General features: G+C 49.6%; 3 protein-coding genes across 3 annotated transcripts; all 3 read right to left on the reverse strand.

The window, feature by feature from the left end:
- Positions 1-4,861: 4,861 nt before the first annotated feature.
- TGAM01_v210083 (hypothetical protein) lies at positions 4,862-7,109 on the reverse strand (the record flags this gene model as incomplete). Its single annotated transcript, XM_024550715.1, has 2 exons — positions 4,862-5,328; positions 5,882-7,109. The coding sequence occupies 2 exons, from the start codon at positions 7,107-7,109 to the stop codon at positions 4,862-4,864; spliced, it is 1,695 nt and encodes a 564-aa protein (XP_024404535.1).
- A 4,373-nt stretch (positions 7,110-11,482) lies between these two features.
- On the reverse strand, positions 11,483-12,727 carry TGAM01_v210084 (alternative oxidase, mitochondrial; the record flags this gene model as incomplete). Its single annotated transcript, XM_018808997.1, has 3 exons — positions 11,483-11,692; positions 11,770-12,168; positions 12,257-12,727. The coding sequence occupies 3 exons, from the start codon at positions 12,725-12,727 to the stop codon at positions 11,483-11,485; spliced, it is 1,080 nt and encodes a 359-aa protein (XP_018657766.1).
- Positions 12,728-14,291: 1,564 nt separating this feature from the next.
- Positions 14,292-17,282, reverse strand: TGAM01_v210085 (arginyl-tRNA synthetase; the record flags this gene model as incomplete). Its single annotated transcript, XM_024550716.1, has 12 exons — positions 14,292-14,298; positions 14,401-14,814; positions 14,874-15,023; positions 15,109-15,287; positions 15,365-15,422; positions 15,488-15,683; positions 15,752-15,821; positions 15,883-16,121; positions 16,272-16,398; positions 16,455-16,516; positions 16,576-16,702; positions 16,761-17,282. The coding sequence occupies 12 exons, from the start codon at positions 17,280-17,282 to the stop codon at positions 14,292-14,294; spliced, it is 2,151 nt and encodes a 716-aa protein (XP_024404536.1).
- Positions 17,283-17,539: the final 257 nt, after the last annotated feature.

Below are 17,539 nucleotides of genomic sequence, written 5' to 3' on the forward strand. Positions count from 1 at the left end.
CAGCGCGCGCGCCGAGTTCTTAATAGAAAAGTGGTGGTGATATTTTTTGGTCGAGGGCCTAATGCGTGTAGCCGTGTAAGTTGTTGTGTTGCCACACCAAGTTTTATCTTCAACAACCGCAACAACACACCGGTATATGAATTGACAAAACAGAACAAAACAGAAGCAGAAAAAAAGACGAAGAAGATAGAGAGAAGATGAAAAAAAACGGGGGTACCGACAAAGTAGGGATGAGAGTTCTATCACAAAATGGGTGGCTGTATAAGCTGAGTCTGAACTTTTTTTTTTTATTCTTTTTTTTTCTGCTTGGGCACTAGCTGCAGCATCCGCTGAAGCGTCGCAAGCAGCTACCGACAGCTAAGATAACTGATAAATACCTGGCCCGGCAGTAGTAATCATGTACAATATGATAAGAGGGCACCTTGGTAGCGGCAATGGCTGGCGATCTCGAGCCGCGCCGGCCGCCTCGTTTCTCCAGATTTGCTACCAACTGCTCAGAAGTACTGGGTACGAGGCAGGTACAAGGTAAGTTGTATCGAGGCTGAGTAAGATGCCTTATATCTGCAGTTTGAAAAGCACTGCAATAAGTGATAAAGGCAAAGTAAAGCTAGCCAATATGGAGTAGTAGATCCAAGAGTCTGGATTGTAAAAGGGACGGCCAACATAAGTGGGATGTTTTATGGGTGGCCCTCGATAAAGCATTCCAGACGAGGCTATCCGCAAAAGAAGGGCCAATAGAGCCATAGAAGGCGCGCGCCGGACAAGTGACTGGCCACGAGTAGGTAGAGAATTGGATACCTTGTAGGAGAGGCGAGGCGGTGATGCGGAGAGGCCAATGATAGTCGTGTCTTTGCCCTGGAATCGCCACTTCAACGGACAGTAGAGGCCGTATCTCAGCTTGATGTCGCACAAGGGCGTCGTGAGGGTTGCGAATTCACACCCTTTTGCTGCGTTCGCCGCGCGGGATGCCCTCCATGGGCGACGGGTATACAGGAGAGGCTGCCGGCGAGAGATGGTGCGCGACGCGGCGTCTGGAGTGCCACTTTCGGGTGCTACGAGCTACTAATAGACGGCGCGGAGGGCCTGAGAGTATGGAAGTCAAATACATCAATGCAATAGTCTACATGGTGTCTAGGCGGGCGCTGCTGAGAGGCAGATCTGGAATTGTGGCATGTCAGTATGTGCCATCAATACCAGGCGATAGATATCACACCCCATGCCAAAGAAGAAACAATGCAGCGACGGCATTTGATATGCGACTCAGTGGAGAATGGGGGCGCCTTGCCGAGAGCTACCAGATTGTCTCGTACACATACATGGACAACCGTCATGCGCAGTGTCTCTTCTCTCTGTCTCACTCACACATGTGAAAGCATATACTAAGGTACCTTAGGTAGTAAACATCAAAAGATGCATGTTGGAGGTACCCGGTACGTTGAAACTGGGTACCGTCAGACTGGCCTACGACAGACGAGCTCAAGCCCTCGTGGGACATGCCAGAGCTTACAAGGGATGCTGCTAAGGTTTTGAAAGCGCTTTAGGGCAATAACGTGACACAGACGCTGCCGTCATGGCCTCGCTTCCTTCCCTGTCCTGTCGTTGACGCGCAATGCAGAAAGAACAGGCAGGCAGGTGCACTCAGATTCGACGGACGAATGCACATGAGCAGGTACGCCTCCCACTAATCCCACTAATCCCACTAATCCCACTAATCCCACTAATCCCACTAATCCCACCTTCCCGCCAACACCAGAGATGCACAAGAGATGCGGCCCGGCCAATCAGGGCGGCGCGCTGGCGGAGGGTTGGCCGGGCTGCAGGCCCCATTCGCTTGTCACCAGACCCCCAATCTGCCTAGCGGCCTTTTTGAGCTGTCGCCAGAGCTGCAGAGCTGCAGCAGCGCTGGTCCCATCTCGCATGCAAAGTCACGGCCCAGCCTCCCTTGATTGCTGCTTGGGTACCTCGTCGGTAGCTTTTGTGGGGAGCTGAACTGCAGAGCTGAAGGAACTGCATCCAGCGGCATTGGCAATACATGGTGTGTACTTGTATCTTTGTGAGCTCGACTCATACCAGATTTTATTGCCTGTAATTAGCTGAAATTATACACTCGCTCACAGCATTGTAGCGTGTACCTATTCTCTTAATTTCTGCAAGCCACGGTCTTGTTTCGTCTCTGCGCCTCATGTACGAGTGCGCGGGCGTATAAACACCTGCGAATGCCACTGGCGACTCTGAGTTTATTTGCTTGCTTCTTTACACTTTCGGCTTTGCCCTTCTTTTTCTTCTTTCTCCTTCAAACTTTCAACATCATGCGCTATTTGTATTCCTACTAACTTACTGGTGCATTAGTACAGAGTAGCATCTGCAGGGATACGACCAGAGAAGAGCATATCCATTTACCCGCTAGTACGAAGCATGAAGCAAGCAATCACACAGAGACTGCCAGCGTTCCCCAGATAATAAAACACCAAAACTGCCATCTACACCACAGCACCAGAAGAAAACCATACGATCCTCCACAGACGCTCTCCCCACGTCCTCTCAGCAGTTCGTGGGCCAACAGCGTCGCGTGACATGTACAAGTAGACGCATACAGGGGTCCCAGCTGCAGCAAAATACGATCAGAAACAAGAAAAAATCTCGCATACTTGTACATGCGCATGCGTCTCTGCATGGGCGGGGACATGCCTTTGAGGTACCCCCTCCGTACACGGATGGCTCTTGTTGGTGGCCACGAGCCCGCTGCCATTGGCTGCCCGGGTCCTGCATCGAATCGACATGCCTCACATATTCCCGTCTCCAACGAGGGCGCTCACCTCACGCACATAGGGTACGGCCAGGGTACATGTACGTGCTGCATGGGGCTACAGGGCGGGTGACTGCAGGCCATTCATGCGTCGTCTGCCTGTCTCTTCACCGCTGGTCAGCTACAGATTGCTTGCTGCTCCCTGCCGCTCATCGGCTCTCAGACATGCCGCTGGCCATCTTCCCAGAGTTGATGCATAATCGCAGCCCTTGACTCTTATCTGACACGTTGAGTCATTTCACACGCTCTGCCCAGCTGCGACTATACTGCAGCGTTTTCTGTGTACCAGGGACGATTTGCCTTGCGTGCCCCTCACTCGCCAGGAGTAAAGCCCCTCCCGATCGCAGATCCTTTGCGGAGCAAAATATGCGTACTCGCAGGCACATGGGCATGGGCAGCCAATATTGCCCAACTGGCACATGTTTTCCGGCACGCCGCGTGAAACAGCGCATGTCCAGGTCTCACAAAAAATAGAAGATGTCAAGACAATATTGACGTCGTCAGCTTGGCTGCAGTGTAACATCGTTCAAGAGAGAAAAAATTATCATGTAGATAGTAGATACGCATAAGAAAATGTTGGTAACAAAGCAGAAAGCTATTTGCCAGGCCACGCTACAGCTGCCGTGCCACATACGCCGTGCCTCCCTCGATATGGTGAGCAGGCTTGAGTAGTCCAATATAAACAAGGGCCGCTGGAGCGGTCAAGTCTAACGATTCAGTCATTCATTCATCGGCGCGTTTCTACTTAAGTAAACAGGAAAGTCAGGTCTATTTCCTGTATCTTCTAAGGCTCGCATCACGCCATCAGATTTGGTGGTGTCATGTGCCATGAGAGCCATATGTATAATACCCCAGTGTCATTATCGCTACTCTCCCCTCCATTCAGCCAGTGACGAAACAATAGGTACCTGAGAGTAAGCCGATTTCGCTTCTTGTCATACTTGGGCAGAAATAATGATGGCAAGTAGAGCCTATCTGTGGGCTGAGAAACCCCCACGTCCCGTTCCTCGCGCATCATGTAATGCGAAGTAGGTGATAGATAATAAGAATAGGGAGAGAAAGAAGAAGAAGAAATCTCAATTGAAATCAACTCAAGCTGCCCTTTCTCAAAAAGACAGGGGTAAAAAAAGACTTCTCCACTGACACCTAGCGATAAATAGTATAGCAGTTATAAAGAAAGAACATATATAATATACCTTCAGTCTAGCTCAGAATAAATACTCCTTTTATTCTCTAAAGGATAGCTTTCAGTAGATAAAGGTTTCTATTTTCCCTGGAGCAATCTCTGTGCACACGCTATTATTCAGGACACATCACTGTAGCTCGTTAAAAGTAATACCAAAGTATTCTCGCACATATTCATACGCACGAGGAGGTCCTTAATAGATATATCTAAAATATATACATATATATGTCTTTTCAAAGCTACCTATCTACTCAAGTAGATAAGATAGACTCGCATATCAACATCATCACCTCTCTACTGGTCCCTATGATTCCCAGTACCGAAATGAAAGCTTTTAAACAAAACTCAAATACGTAAGTAGATGCTTTATCTTACATCCCAATCGTAACAGGGCTCGACTAAATAGTATCAACACAATAGAGTACAAATGAACAAGGCTTTATTCGGTAAGACTACATCTTATCAATAGCATCACAAAACTAAAAGTGATGTCGCAGGAAGTCAGAGTAACAATAAGCTTCAAAGAGTTGATGGTATCTATGCGACGTGCCGTCTAATAACCCGAGCCGTCTCAGAAAGAATTTTCCAAAACAAAAACTAAGCGCATGTAACAGACTACCAAATGCCGCCCATTACACGATATAGCCAAGATCGCCGCCTCAGAAGCGAGCTTCAGGGGGCGTGGTATTTCGACATCCTTCTTTGCGGGATGAATAGGGAACTTTCCAAAAAAAAAATGTAATGAAAAAGGACAACGGGGGAGATAGTGAGGCTGAAGATGGGGCTAAAGGTGGTAAGATGGTGAAGTCAAATAGGAGAAATAGAGAGATGGAAAAAAAAAAAGATCCAAAGATCCAGAGAATTATAAATCAGCGCCCATAATCACTGGTATAGCTCATCTCGGCATAATTTTGATTCATGCCTTCCTCTGGGTATCTTCCAGAGCTACTAATATAGCCACCGTCGTCACCATCGTCGTAGTCGCTAGCATCAAACGATGATCTGCCGCTCAGCTCATCGTCCAGTCCGCCTCCCATGTCTGTAGTTGACCAGTTCATCTGCGCCAGTGCGGGATACTGAGCCAACAGGGCCTGCGGAAGGGTATAGTTTCCACTAGCATCCATGGGATAAGCTGGGCCAGTGTCCATCATGACTTGCTGACCAGCCATATTCTGGGCCATATTCTGCTGCATCCGCTCTTCCTGCCACTGGCGCTGCCTTTCTATCATTTCTTCGTCCAAGAGAGGTTTGATGCAAATTCTGCCAGCTTCAGACCGAAAGTGTCTTCCCAAAGCATCGGCTCGGGCAAATCGCCGGCCACAGCCCCACTGGCCACCTGTTTTCAAATCGCCCTTGCAAACAAACTTTTTCTCTCCAGAATGCAAGCTTTCGTGTCGTTTTCTGTCGTGTTGTCGAGCAAAAGCCTTGCCACAGACTGTACAGACAAATGGTCGCTCGTCAGTGTGGGTGCGCAAGTGGGATCGAAGATTATAGGCGCGCGTGAATCGTTTGGGACACAAGTTGCACTGGAACGTGGCCGGGTGCTTCTGCGTGCGCTTGTTGGATCCTGCCTCCTGGCTATTCTGATACTCCGGGTCAGCTAGTCGCAAAGCGATTATGTTGTTTGGCACTGAGGAGGTCGACTGCCGCCGTCTAGAGGCTGATGATCCCACTGACCCCCTATCGAGAGGAGATAAAGATCGAGACGCGTCTGAACGGGCCGTAAGATCAACGCCGAGAGAGGGCCCCAGATTGTTAGGAGGCAGCATTCCTGGGTGGAACGGGTCAGTAACCGCACGTGGTCGAGATTTCGGACGGCCTGCAAGAAATCCATTAATTTCTACTATATCAAAAAAAGTATGGATCATAAATTCATCAAAAAAGCTTACCTCGTTCTGGAGGAGTGAGGGAATCTTGATCCATTTGCGACTTGGGCGGTTCAAAGCCACCTGGTCTTATATTGGTCGTCGGTGCGAAATCGATATTGATTGCTGGCGGCGCCATTTGGTGCATGTCGCCAGCACCCATGCCACCTTGCAGCGATGGAAAAGTCTCATGATTTGGTTGCAAATCAGGATATCCAGAAGTCCCCTCGTACGTGGCATTCGGTGGAATCAGATTAAACGAGGGCTGCATGGTTTCCGGCATTTGTTGGGGCATTAGGCGAGGACTGATTGCAGGGCTATGAGAAGGGCTTCGACCATGATAGCCAGGGCTGCCGTGGTCAGCTAGGCTGAACGCTCCGATACCAAGCACCTCCTGGTAGAGGCTGGCGTCTGCCGGTCGTTGCAGAGGCGAATGACCTGAAGGATCAGCGTCAAATGTGTCGGAGCTGATGAGATGAGGCGAGGGAGCGACGGAAGAAACGTCGGAGAACTCCGAAGGCGTTCGTCGATGACCTTGGAACTGAGGTTGCGTCCAGTCGCCAATCTGATTCGGGAGAAGCGCGGCTTCGGGTCCTAAGGAAGCGTTCCTCGAGTGAGTCGATGGCGGCGACGAGAACTGATGTTGGCTAAAGGGAGGCGACTGAAGGCTATCTGGCTGTAAGAGCCGTGGAGGGGTTGGAGACTGATGCGAGTGCGGGGAGGTCATGGCATTGATATCGCCCAGTGCCGGTTGTTCAAAGAGAGGGGCGTTATATTGATCTCCTTGGTCAGCGCCCGAAGGGAAGAGAGAAAAATCGCCGTCGGGAAGATTGGGAGAGATATAATTATGTTGCGCCTGGGCGTTCAAAGACGGGGTGGAGCCGGCACCGGTAGCTTGCGACTGCTGTCCGAAGCTTGCGCTGGGGTCAAAGCCGGTGCTCGAGTCGACAGCGTTGGCTTGGGCGCCGAGAAAGCCGTTGGCGTTGAATGACTCAAAGTTTGGATGAAGTGATGCCGTGAATGCTCGGTGTTGCTGCTGCTGCTGCTGCTGCTGCTGTTGTTGTTGTTGTTGTTGTCGCTGTTGTTGCTGCGATGGATCCAGGCCGACGCCGATACCAAGTCCAAGACCGACGGAAGGCTGATCGCTTGTGGGTGCGAACGGACTCCGAGTCGGCGAGTGAGATTGGTTTATATCAGGCTGCTGAAAGTTACTGGCCGACAGCGACCTTCCGCGCTGGGATTCTTGATCCATGATGGCGGCCGAGCACTGGTGCTTCTCGTCTTGCGAGGCAGATTCCACAGTCAGCCTTCCAAGCTACAGCGGGGAGGCTGTGCACTGGCGGCAGCGATGCAAGGTGCTGGGGCGCGGCCCTATCACAAGGAGGGAACGCGTATAGTGGTGCGAATCACAGTCCGAATAGTGTTTCAGACTCACGGTAGTGGTGGTAGAGAGAACAAGCTGCGACTCGTACTGCCACGGGCGGGCGCGGGTGTCCAGGTACGCGGTGGATTTGCCGTGGGTATAGGGCTGGACCTGGTCTGGTGCGGTGCTGCGAGGCGAGGTGATGTTGGCCGGCAGAGTTTGGGAACGGGACTGTATGGGACAGGATGAAGGAGGGGACCTTTCTGGGGGGGTCTTTTCTCAGTCGGGGCTCGTTCGGGTTGGGCGTCAAATCATCGAGCAGAGACGGGGGACCAGCGAGGCTGTGCAGAGACCGGGACTGCTGCAGTAGAGGAACCTTGTGGCCTCGGTGATACTCGAGAAAAGCGCTGCAGTGACGGCGTCTGACCGGGCTGCTGACGACGCAGTCTGGAGCCAGATGCTTCGGGGTTGGTGGACGTCTGGTCAGGCTGGAGACCGGTGATGTAGGAGGCAGAAAGCTATCATGCAAGTGGGATAGCAGGTGAGATCTTTGTTCAGCTCCGGCGCCGCTGGTTCTCGCTAGACACGCAAGGCCGGGAGGGCTAGGCACGGTAGCACTGCTGGGGAAGAAGCCTGCTGGCCACGCGCAGAAGGACTGCTAAACGCTGTTCATGCCACGCGCAAAACATGCGAGTGTTTGCTGCTCGATAGGTGTCAGTAACAGCTTGCAAAAGTGCGCATAGCGAGGGTGCGCCATGGAATGCTGGCTGGTTTGGTTCTGGTTACCTGTGCCCAACGAGCGAGATCCGGCACCGGGGGCCAGGCTACTATGGAGCAATGCTCAACTAGCTAGCTGTCGACTCGGCCGGGCTATTCTTCAGCTGCCAGCGGTTCGCGCAAGTCTGTGGCAGCTCTGGATATTTCGTAATTAGCGGCGTGTCTTGGAGCAGCCATCATGAGAGGAAGGGAAGAGGCCAGCTGCGACCCCGCACAAACTGGGCTGCCATTGGATTGGTGCCCCTCCACAGCGGCAAGGGGCGGACCAGAAAAGAACTTACGGGGTACTAGCTGGGCTGAGCGTCGCTGGAGGAAATCCTGCAAAGGCACGCACTCGGCAGGGCCCAGGCGAGCCACCACCAAAGTATCCCGCAGGTACCCTCAGGCGGCTGGCATGTTCCTCGTCCCAAGGCGTCTAGAATCTCCACCAGCCTACGGAACTGCCCCGAGCTTTGACGGTTTGTTCTGGAAGGGAAAAAAAAGAATAACAGAAGCTTAGTTGGTGTCTACTTGTGTCACGCGTGTCCAAAGAGTGCCAGTACCAAGAGGTAGTATTTGTCTCCATCGTTGCTTTTACGCTGAGGTCTACCCGCTCTGCGAATTGCCCAAGGTAAGCAATATCAACGCAGGCATCTCTTGTAAGTGCCATCAAAACCTATTACAGGTAAACTGCTGAACTGCTTGCAACTGATACCTGCGCACTATGAGTCGGTTCCCAGCGGAGAAATAACTTGCAAGGGAATCAATCTGCTAGAGATCCACCGCGGTCCATACATCGCATCGCTCCACAGGCATTTACATGTACAGAAGCGATGCTAATCATAGGCTGGCAGACTCATCTGCGAGGCCCCCTCGCTCATCTCTTAGACGAAAAGCCTCTTTAATTTAAACGAGGCTTGACACAAGACTACTACAAGCCACCATCAATGGCAAAAACGTTCAACGAACGAGCTAAAAACGACCGGACATAAAATTCCTGAAACTTCGCATTGGACAATGCCGCCGACACTTGAATCGATGCACCGTTTTCTCCCCACATGGGCTTGCGGTGATGACGAGTTTTTGCTTCGAGCCCCGGGCCTGGCGCTACGGCGATGCTAAGCTTTTACCCATGCCCAGGGCGTGCGTCTCCGTTTCTGGGACAAACTTGGCCATGCCATGTCATAAACGGCAAAAAACAACCTTATTAGCCCGGGTTGGGTTGAAGGGACCAGGGGGGCTCTGCTCTGCTCTGCAGAACATCGAGGAGCTGACGACAACTAACCCATCCCATGATCACAGATCTACAGTCCAAGCAGCATGAGAGGCCGCGCTTTTGACGCGTCTCGAGCTAAATTTGGATATATGATACGAGATTTCGCGGAGCAAGTGTCCGGAAACGATCTAAACATGTTTTGTTTTCTTCATTCTCGCCCATCTGCAGCATGCTCCAATGTTTCATATGCATCCAAGAGGGATGAATGTGATAAGGGCTAAGGTGGCTGTGAAGGGTGAAAAAAAAAAAAAAGATGCTAAAGCAATAGGTAAGTGATACGAAAATAGCATCTTGACCGGGCAAGAGACACATGCCCGAATAAGCCAGAAAAAAATCAAATAGATTAGGGTTTTTGAAACAGATGGAACACATGGTATAAAGCAAAGCAGCGCAGCATTGTCCGCAGCAAGTTTCAAGTTGACATGTCAAACACGAGAAACAGAAAGAGGCTATAGGCATTTCCCCATAATATGGAGCAGACCACGCGAAACTGTCATTTAACATGCTTCCTTACCCAGTCGGTGCGTGGTTTTTATTGTCTGAGGTCCAGTCCATCCTTGCGTCCACAGCCACACCGCAGTGACGTACATATTTTCTGCCATGTTGCATGGGCAGCATTGATTGTGACCTCATCTAAAGACCAAGTTCAGCAATACACGCGGTATATGAGGCTATCTGGATCTCATACAGGAAGCATTACTAATACTAATAAGGATGATGTATGCGTGCACCATTACTTCTAAAAGCAGACAGTTTTACCCTTGACATTTGACATCTCGTTAAAGAAAAAAATGGTAAAACGAACTCTCTTGGTTGCTACTAAATGTAGCATAGCCCGTCCCAGAAGCTGCAAATCCTCGGCTCCCGAGAGCCAATCGGCTAGCAACCCTCGCCGCACATCTCGATCCCTTTTTCTATTGGCCAGCGCTTGGACCCTTTTATTCGGATCAGCTTGCAAGGCTCTCCGCAAGGCTTTTTTCCTTCCTCTCCATCCACGATGCCGTTCCCTTGAAGTTCGCCATTGCTTGCCCCCCCCTGGGTCTTGTAAACGCCCATTCATCGTACCTTTATTTAGACGATTTAGGAAATGTCCGAATTAAGGGGGGGCCTTCTAGATTGGCACTTTTGCGGGCGCTAAGAATTCCCGTCCTGCCGCTGCGTCTGCCTGTTGTGGACGACACGGTGCCTATTCCGGCCCCATGTAGCGCGCCCTTTCGGTACCAGTAGATGCTACCCTGATACATGCTACCATAGGTACATGCTGCTCACACTGCAACTCCGTGTATCCTCGTATCATGTAGCCTTGTTACGGAGATTTGAGTTTCAATCGCCAAGTCTAAGCCATGGCAATAATGACTAAGACTCCCCAAGGTGATGGCTGCGGGAAATTGAAATCAATTGTCACGGGCACCGTAAATGTCACGTCACTATAGCTACTCTCGCCTATTGACTGAAATCGACTGGTCGAATCTTCATCCTCCTTTCGTCCTCAGTCGCTGGCTGCCTCGTCGTTGGCTGCCTCTCATCATCAACTTTTTGATTTTCTGTGACGAACCCAATATTAGTTGTCACAAGCACCGTGAATGTCACTATGACCACTCTCGCCTATTGACTAAAATCGACTGATCTAATCTTCATCCTCGTCTCGTCCTCAGTCGCTGGCTGCCTCGTCGTTGGTTGCCTCTCATCATCATCTTTATGTTTCTAATTTTTATCTTGTCCTTGAACTAAAAGTCGATCGTCAAGGGCACCGTGAATGTCACTCTAGCCATTGCCTATTTACTGAAATCGACTGATCCAATCCTCACCCTCGTCCAGTCCTTAGTCGTTGGCTGCCTCATCGTTGGTTGCCTCTCATCATCATCATCATCTTTGCCTTTCTGGTAATTACGTTCAACATTCAGAGCTGTTGTAACAGAGTCGAGAGAACCACCCCCTATCCATCTAACTAATCCCAAAATCCAAGCGCCGAAAATTCTATCCATTTCCCTCTTAGTTTCTCAACCCGATTTTTCTAGGCATCCAGTCAATCCTAAATGATATCCTGTACAAACGCTCTTCCCCACAAGGTTAACCAAAATGCAATGGTATTATCAACCATCACAAGCTCTTCCCACTCAATGATAAACAAATCACAGTGATAATATCAAGCATCACTGACTCTTCCCACCACATTGATTAAAATGCCATGATAATGCCAACCATCACAGGACCCCGTGGTTAAGTCCATTTAAATCACATCCGCACGCTCATAGCCTTGAGGCTTAAGTGCAGGCTTGGGAACCTCCCTATCTTTGAATTTGCTGACAAAGGGGTTAGGGTCCTCAGCCTGGTTGAGGTTCCCCAAGGTGTGGTTGACACCTCTGTGGCCTGCCTCGTCGGCTCGAATATACAGGATTAGGTCCTTCATGGTGCGGTGACCCTCAGGCATGTGCCAGTACTACAACCAAATCTGTTAGCTAAAAGTGTTCTCGTCGCCCCCTTCTTCTTTCTTCTGCTATTTATCCAATTACTTACTTGAACTGCAATATCAGGAATTCGAAACTTCGGGTCCGTCCACCGAGGCAAGTGACCCTCTTCGATCTCATGAATAGCCCGTGTATAAGTGTGGACTGCTTCCTCCTCCAAGTATCCAACGAATCGATGCACAATCTTGGGGTGCAGAAGATAGGCAACAAAGAGACTGTTGAAGAATACGCCCTGGGCTCCGATTATCATGAGCTTCATAAAGAGTCCGGGCTCGCACATGGTCATGAATGTCAAAAGATGCATTCGTTCGTTGTAGCTTTCTTCTAAGAGCGTCTCAATCCAGCCATTGTCGCGCTTCATGCCGCGGAGACTCCTCAGGTGGCGAAGCATGCCGCCCACCATGCCTGGAACTCCAGCAATGCTTTCGAGGAAAACGAATCTGACGAGCTATTTTGCGAACCCAATGCAAGTTAGCCAGATGTCTTGGCATCAATTGTTTGTTTGAATAGCCCTGATGCAAACGGGAAAATCATACCCATTGAGCCTCTGTTAGTGGCTTTTCGGCCTTGACCGCTGTCGTTGGGTGCTTCTTATCGACCTGCTGCTCTCTATCCATGCCCGTAGCCTTGTCCATGCAATATCTCGCAAACCGCACAATCTTCCACGCAGCCCAGTCACCGAATCCTTGAGGCGGGCGATGGTCCGGCACTACTTGACGGAGCTCTTCCATCGAGTAGCCGGGGTGGGGCCATGCTGCCGGCGTGGTCTTGATGTGAGGGGTGTCTTTGGCAGGGAAGATGTCCTTTAAGTGGGAAATTGGCGTCGTCGAGAATGCTCGAAATGTCTGGCTATAGAGATGGTATGAATGAGCTGTGGTCCGGCTGGTGCAGCCCAGCCTTCGTGTCAGTGCTGGGTGTCCGGCGAGTCTGTAGGTCGCGTGGCTGTTGACCACGACTTTGGCAAGCTTGACTGCCTGCCGAGGGGCTTCGGTTTGAGTGTAAGTCATGGCAAAAGCTGAATACTGCTGTAGTCGATGTCAAGGACTTGAGTATCAAGCGGTGCTAATAAGATATAGAAGTTAGGAACTATGCCGCAAGGCTGAATGGTGATGATACAACTGAGCATCGTCTCTGGTCTCTGGGACACTTGATGCTTTATATCAATTGGCTCGGGACTAAAATAGCTGCAGATGAAAGGAGCAATTATTACAGGTCAGACGCATGCTCCGTATTACCACACACATTCTTCGGGTAGCCGTAGCCCTGAGGCTGTCCGTCTCTGAATATCCGCTCCCGCAGCAAAGGATATGAGCGGGTTCGCCGTGATTGAGCGCCGATATGCAGGACAGGCACGGCGTCCAATGGGAAAAGACTCAATCAAAATTTTTTATGGTGCCCGGTCATCTGCCAGGCAAAAAAGCTCACGGTGATCCCCTATAACGCTCTCGGCATCTCTCAGAGTTACGAGGTCCGAACGCACAGGCAAAGCCTTACGTCGGGATCTTTCGGGGACCCTGTGTAAGTGACTCTTTCGCTTCTCCTTTAACGTTCCGATCAATTTTCGATTTGCGCTATACAGCGAATTTTTACGAATATTTCCTTGCAATTCGAGATGAATCATAACCTGCTCTCCCGGTGCTCCATTTTCCGGCGACCTGCGTGTCAGATGCCAGCCGGTGTGTCGTCATAGCAAAAGGATGCGTTACCAAACGTCTGGATCCCGAGATGAATTTCTCCTTCACTAGCAGGGCGACAAATATCCACCCGTCGCTTATTGACAACATGCGGCACTCGGCGCTAGTCGAGCCGCATTTGGTTCTTCCAAAAAGAATAGTAGTTTCAATTGGCTTCTTTCGCCTACTATGTGCTCGTCAAGGTGTCAACACATAGCCAATGCTACTCCAGTAGCTATGAGTATAGCCTAAAACAGCCAGTTATCGGTCCGTATAATGCCTCTTTGTTGCGCAGTGAACTCGGTCTATGGAGCGCATGCAGCGCATGAGAGCCAATTGGTTGGTCTTGTTTGCTAGCCTGGTTATTGCTTACGGACAGTCCGACTAGTGTTGGTTTCTCAAACAAATCGCGGCGTCCTTCCTCTTTCCAAATCCATCGGAGATGCATAATTCTTGTGGACGCGAGGAGATGACTTTTTCTTCTGGCTGAAAACTATCGACTAGGCGCTTGTTTGGCGCGGGTTGTAAACGCCTCCCGCATATTAAACTCGAAAAAAATCAGGCCACTCTTTGCTTTTTACAGCTGCATTAGTAGTGTTAAGGTGAAGGCTAGATAGGGTGTTAGTACGCTTCCGGTTGCATGGAACTGGATAGGGCTGTTAATAGATGAAAAGATGGAGTAGCTTTGCATTTTCTTCAACCTTTCATCTTTCTTGTCACCAGTAGAAAAATTAATCAATTGGATGGGGCAGAGTTGAGTCAAAGTCTTCATGCAGTTTTTATTTTTCTTGGCGTCTTTCTGTGCCTAGATCTTTACAAGTGGAGTTAATTTTTCCTTCCTCTTTGCGGCAACCTATGCGGCCGAAAGCGGCACACAAGATAGTATCGGTGCCCAGTTTTACATCCTATACCAAGTTAGTACTCTTTAAACTGACGAGGAAATAACGGGGATTTATTTCTCCCTGAAATAAGCATCAATGTAAGTAAAGAAAAATTCTGGTACATACCTCTCAAGCGGCGTCAAGCCAAGCAGCTTCATGCCGTTAGACAGCACAATTCGCGCAGCGTCGTAGAGGGCCATTCGAGCCTTCATTAATTCTTTCTCACTGCCAACCACCTGCAAGTGATCGTAGCTGCTGCTCACGGCGTGGCTCATCTTGAACAGGTAAGTGAGCACGGTGGTGGGCTCAAGAGTCTTCAGAGTGTTCTGAACGGTGTCAGGCCACTGTGAGAGCATTCGCACAACGTTGGTGGCATGCTGCTCGGTGAGCAGTGAAAGGTCTGCGCTCAGCAGGTCTTCTTCTGTCAAGTTCGCCCGACGCTTGATGGAACACAGTCGAGAGTGAGCATACTGCAGGTAGGGACCTGTGTCACCCTCAAACGATGTCATGGCTTCCATGTTGAATGTGTAGTTGTTGATCCTGTAATCACTGATGAGCCCAGTTGAAACCACGAAGCGCCGTCGAAGATGGCAACTCACCTCTTTCCACTCATGTCCTGAACCATGACACTGCTGATACCGAGGATATCTGCGGTTGCAGTTGGGTTCTCGACCTGGGCGTACTTGTCCTCGTTCTTCTTCATGGTCTCATGCATGTGATCTGCGCAATCCCTCAAGATGTCATCCAAGCTATTGCGACCTGTGTCAGCCAACTGCAAATTACCAACGAATACGATAGATGAGGGTGAATTAGATGTTGACAAGAAGTACTCACAACTTAACAGTACCCTTCCTGGTGCTCATACCCAGAACCAGGCCGAAGTTAATGTGCTGGCAGCGGTTCGCAATATCCTTGTAGCCAAGCTGTCCAATAATCTCGAAAAGCTGCTTGAGATGGAGATCTTGGGCACTTGCCACAACGTAAATCATGTGATCAAACTTGTATTTTTCATACTATTAAAAGTTAGTGATCTTTTCATGCCTGGGATACCATTGCCCATTTGACTTTGGTAAATACCGTGTTCACTTACACGAGAGAGGAGTTCACAGATATCACGGGTGAGGTACAAGGCAGTACCATCCCTCTTTCTGTTAATCCAGAAAAATTAGATATCTCATAAGTATGGACCAATTTTGTTGGACGTAGAACATACCGAATAACAGTGACACCAAGTCGCTTTCCTTCTTTGCCGGGGAGAAGCTTGGTAAAGTCAACAAGCGTGGCACCGTTGTCGACTCGGGAAATGTTCTTCTCTTCCATTTCAACAGCAATCTTTGCCATTGCCTCTTCGGAAACCTGACTCTCACCGCTGTAGCTGTCAAAGGCGATGTTGAGTCGGGAATAAGTCTCTATGATATGCATTAGTTTTACTAGACTATGAATGCGGGTGAGACATCGGCAGGCGGTAGTATCTTACCCTTATACCGCTTGATACTCAAGTCTCGGAAGATTTGCCATTGCTTGAGCACATCTTCATCCCTGTCGGTCTAGATCAAAGAATTCTTTAGTAATCTAACGATATTAGCCAGAAGAACAACCGTCACTTACCATACGCTTGAAATACCTGCGAGCTTGCTCATCAAGGCTGTTGGCTTCAAGCTCAGTAACGTCTTTGCCCTCCTTCTTTTGCGCCTCAATAAACTCCTTCTCTGCAGTCATCTCAGAGTTGATTTGCACATAGAGCTTGAAGAGGTGATCGATAGGATCTTTCTGCAGTGCTTCCTCGTTACCGTATTTCTCATACGCCAAGGCGAGAAGTCCATATTGCTTGCCCCAGTCTCCCAAGTCTATAAGCGGTCATCAGTATAAACTGTTCTTCAGTGATAAAACGTCCATCCACTAGTAGTAGAAGACATGATTTATGCTATGGATTGGCGGAGAGTAGAAATGGACCAGTCCACGAGAAATTTCACGTGCATAATAAATGAATCACTTACAGTTAATTCGCACCACTTCCCAGCCACTGCCTTCGTAAAGGTTTGCCAAGAAGCTGCCAATAATAGTTGATCGAAGATGACCCGCATGGAATGGCTTGGCAACATTGGGAGAGCTGAACTCAACGATCTGGGAAACAGTTAGCAGCTGTCAGTTACGCCCAAGGAGTGAGGGCTTGAGTTTACAATGCGCTTCTTGCCCTGACTCGGGTCTTTGGGGTCCTTCAGACCATTAAATCGGTTACGGCCTAATGGCAGAACAATAAGCTTCCGTACGGTGACATAATTTCAAGATGGCCAGCCATACCATATTCTTCACCAAGATTTCGAATCATCGGAATCAAGGAATTGGATAGGGGGGCTCCCTTGAGAAAAAAGGACATGAAAGGACCGCTAGTTGTAGGCTTGTCGAATAGAGGGTCCTCTGCAGGGAACTATCAATAGTTGATGTCAGCGCTGAAACATACAATGGCCAAGACTACCGCTTTGTACCTCCTCCGCCCATTTAGTAGCGAGAGCATCCGGCTTCTGGCCCTTGATCCTCAAAGCTGGAACAGCGAGAACAAAATCACCCTTGTCGAGACCAGTCGTCCAGTTGATGGCGGGGAATATAATTGAAGAATCCACACCAGATATGCCGGCTAAGACATTGCTAACGTGTGCCCTGTAGAAATCCAAAGGGTTGATTTCAGGATGAGCTTGGGGGTATTTCTCCGCGATGGAGTCAAGGCTCAAGCCGTTGACCAGCCCTGTGAGTTGGTCGATGCCCGTTGGTTTAGCCATGGCCGACATGCCTCTTAGACAGCCGGAAGTGAAAGCAGTGAAGGCCGAGTTCCACAGAAAGGTTCTGCAATTTTGAGTATTTGGGATATGATGTTTTTGCTGATGCAAGGATGCAAAAAGTCGAGTCGAAGTCGATGGTCGATGTTGAACAAACGACCTCACGATCCCCGCAGAAGAGAGGCTTAATATATGATGACTCCTTCGACTGGAAGAAATCTGGCAAATCTTCATGAGAGGTGTGAATTTTTGGGGCTCGGTACCTCTGACTCAATTTTGGTCTTAGGAAGTTAACCACAGGTGCTTTTCCCCACCACAGCAGAGGAATGTAGGCTTGTGAGTCGTTGGTGGGGGAGCCGTAACCTGATTTTGTCACACGGTGTTTCGTTCCGCCGGTCCTCCGCACTCCAAACTTGATGTTCTATAAAAGATTTGCTTTCTTTATGATGATAACGAAAACATGTAAAGATTTTATTGTTGAAATTTTAAGA

The sequence above is a fragment of the Trichoderma gamsii genome (assembly GCF_001481775.2).
Source record: "Trichoderma gamsii strain T6085 chromosome Unknown Scaffold_56.2, whole genome shotgun sequence".
In the NCBI taxonomy this organism is placed as follows: Eukaryota; Fungi; Ascomycota; class Sordariomycetes; order Hypocreales; family Hypocreaceae; genus Trichoderma; species Trichoderma gamsii.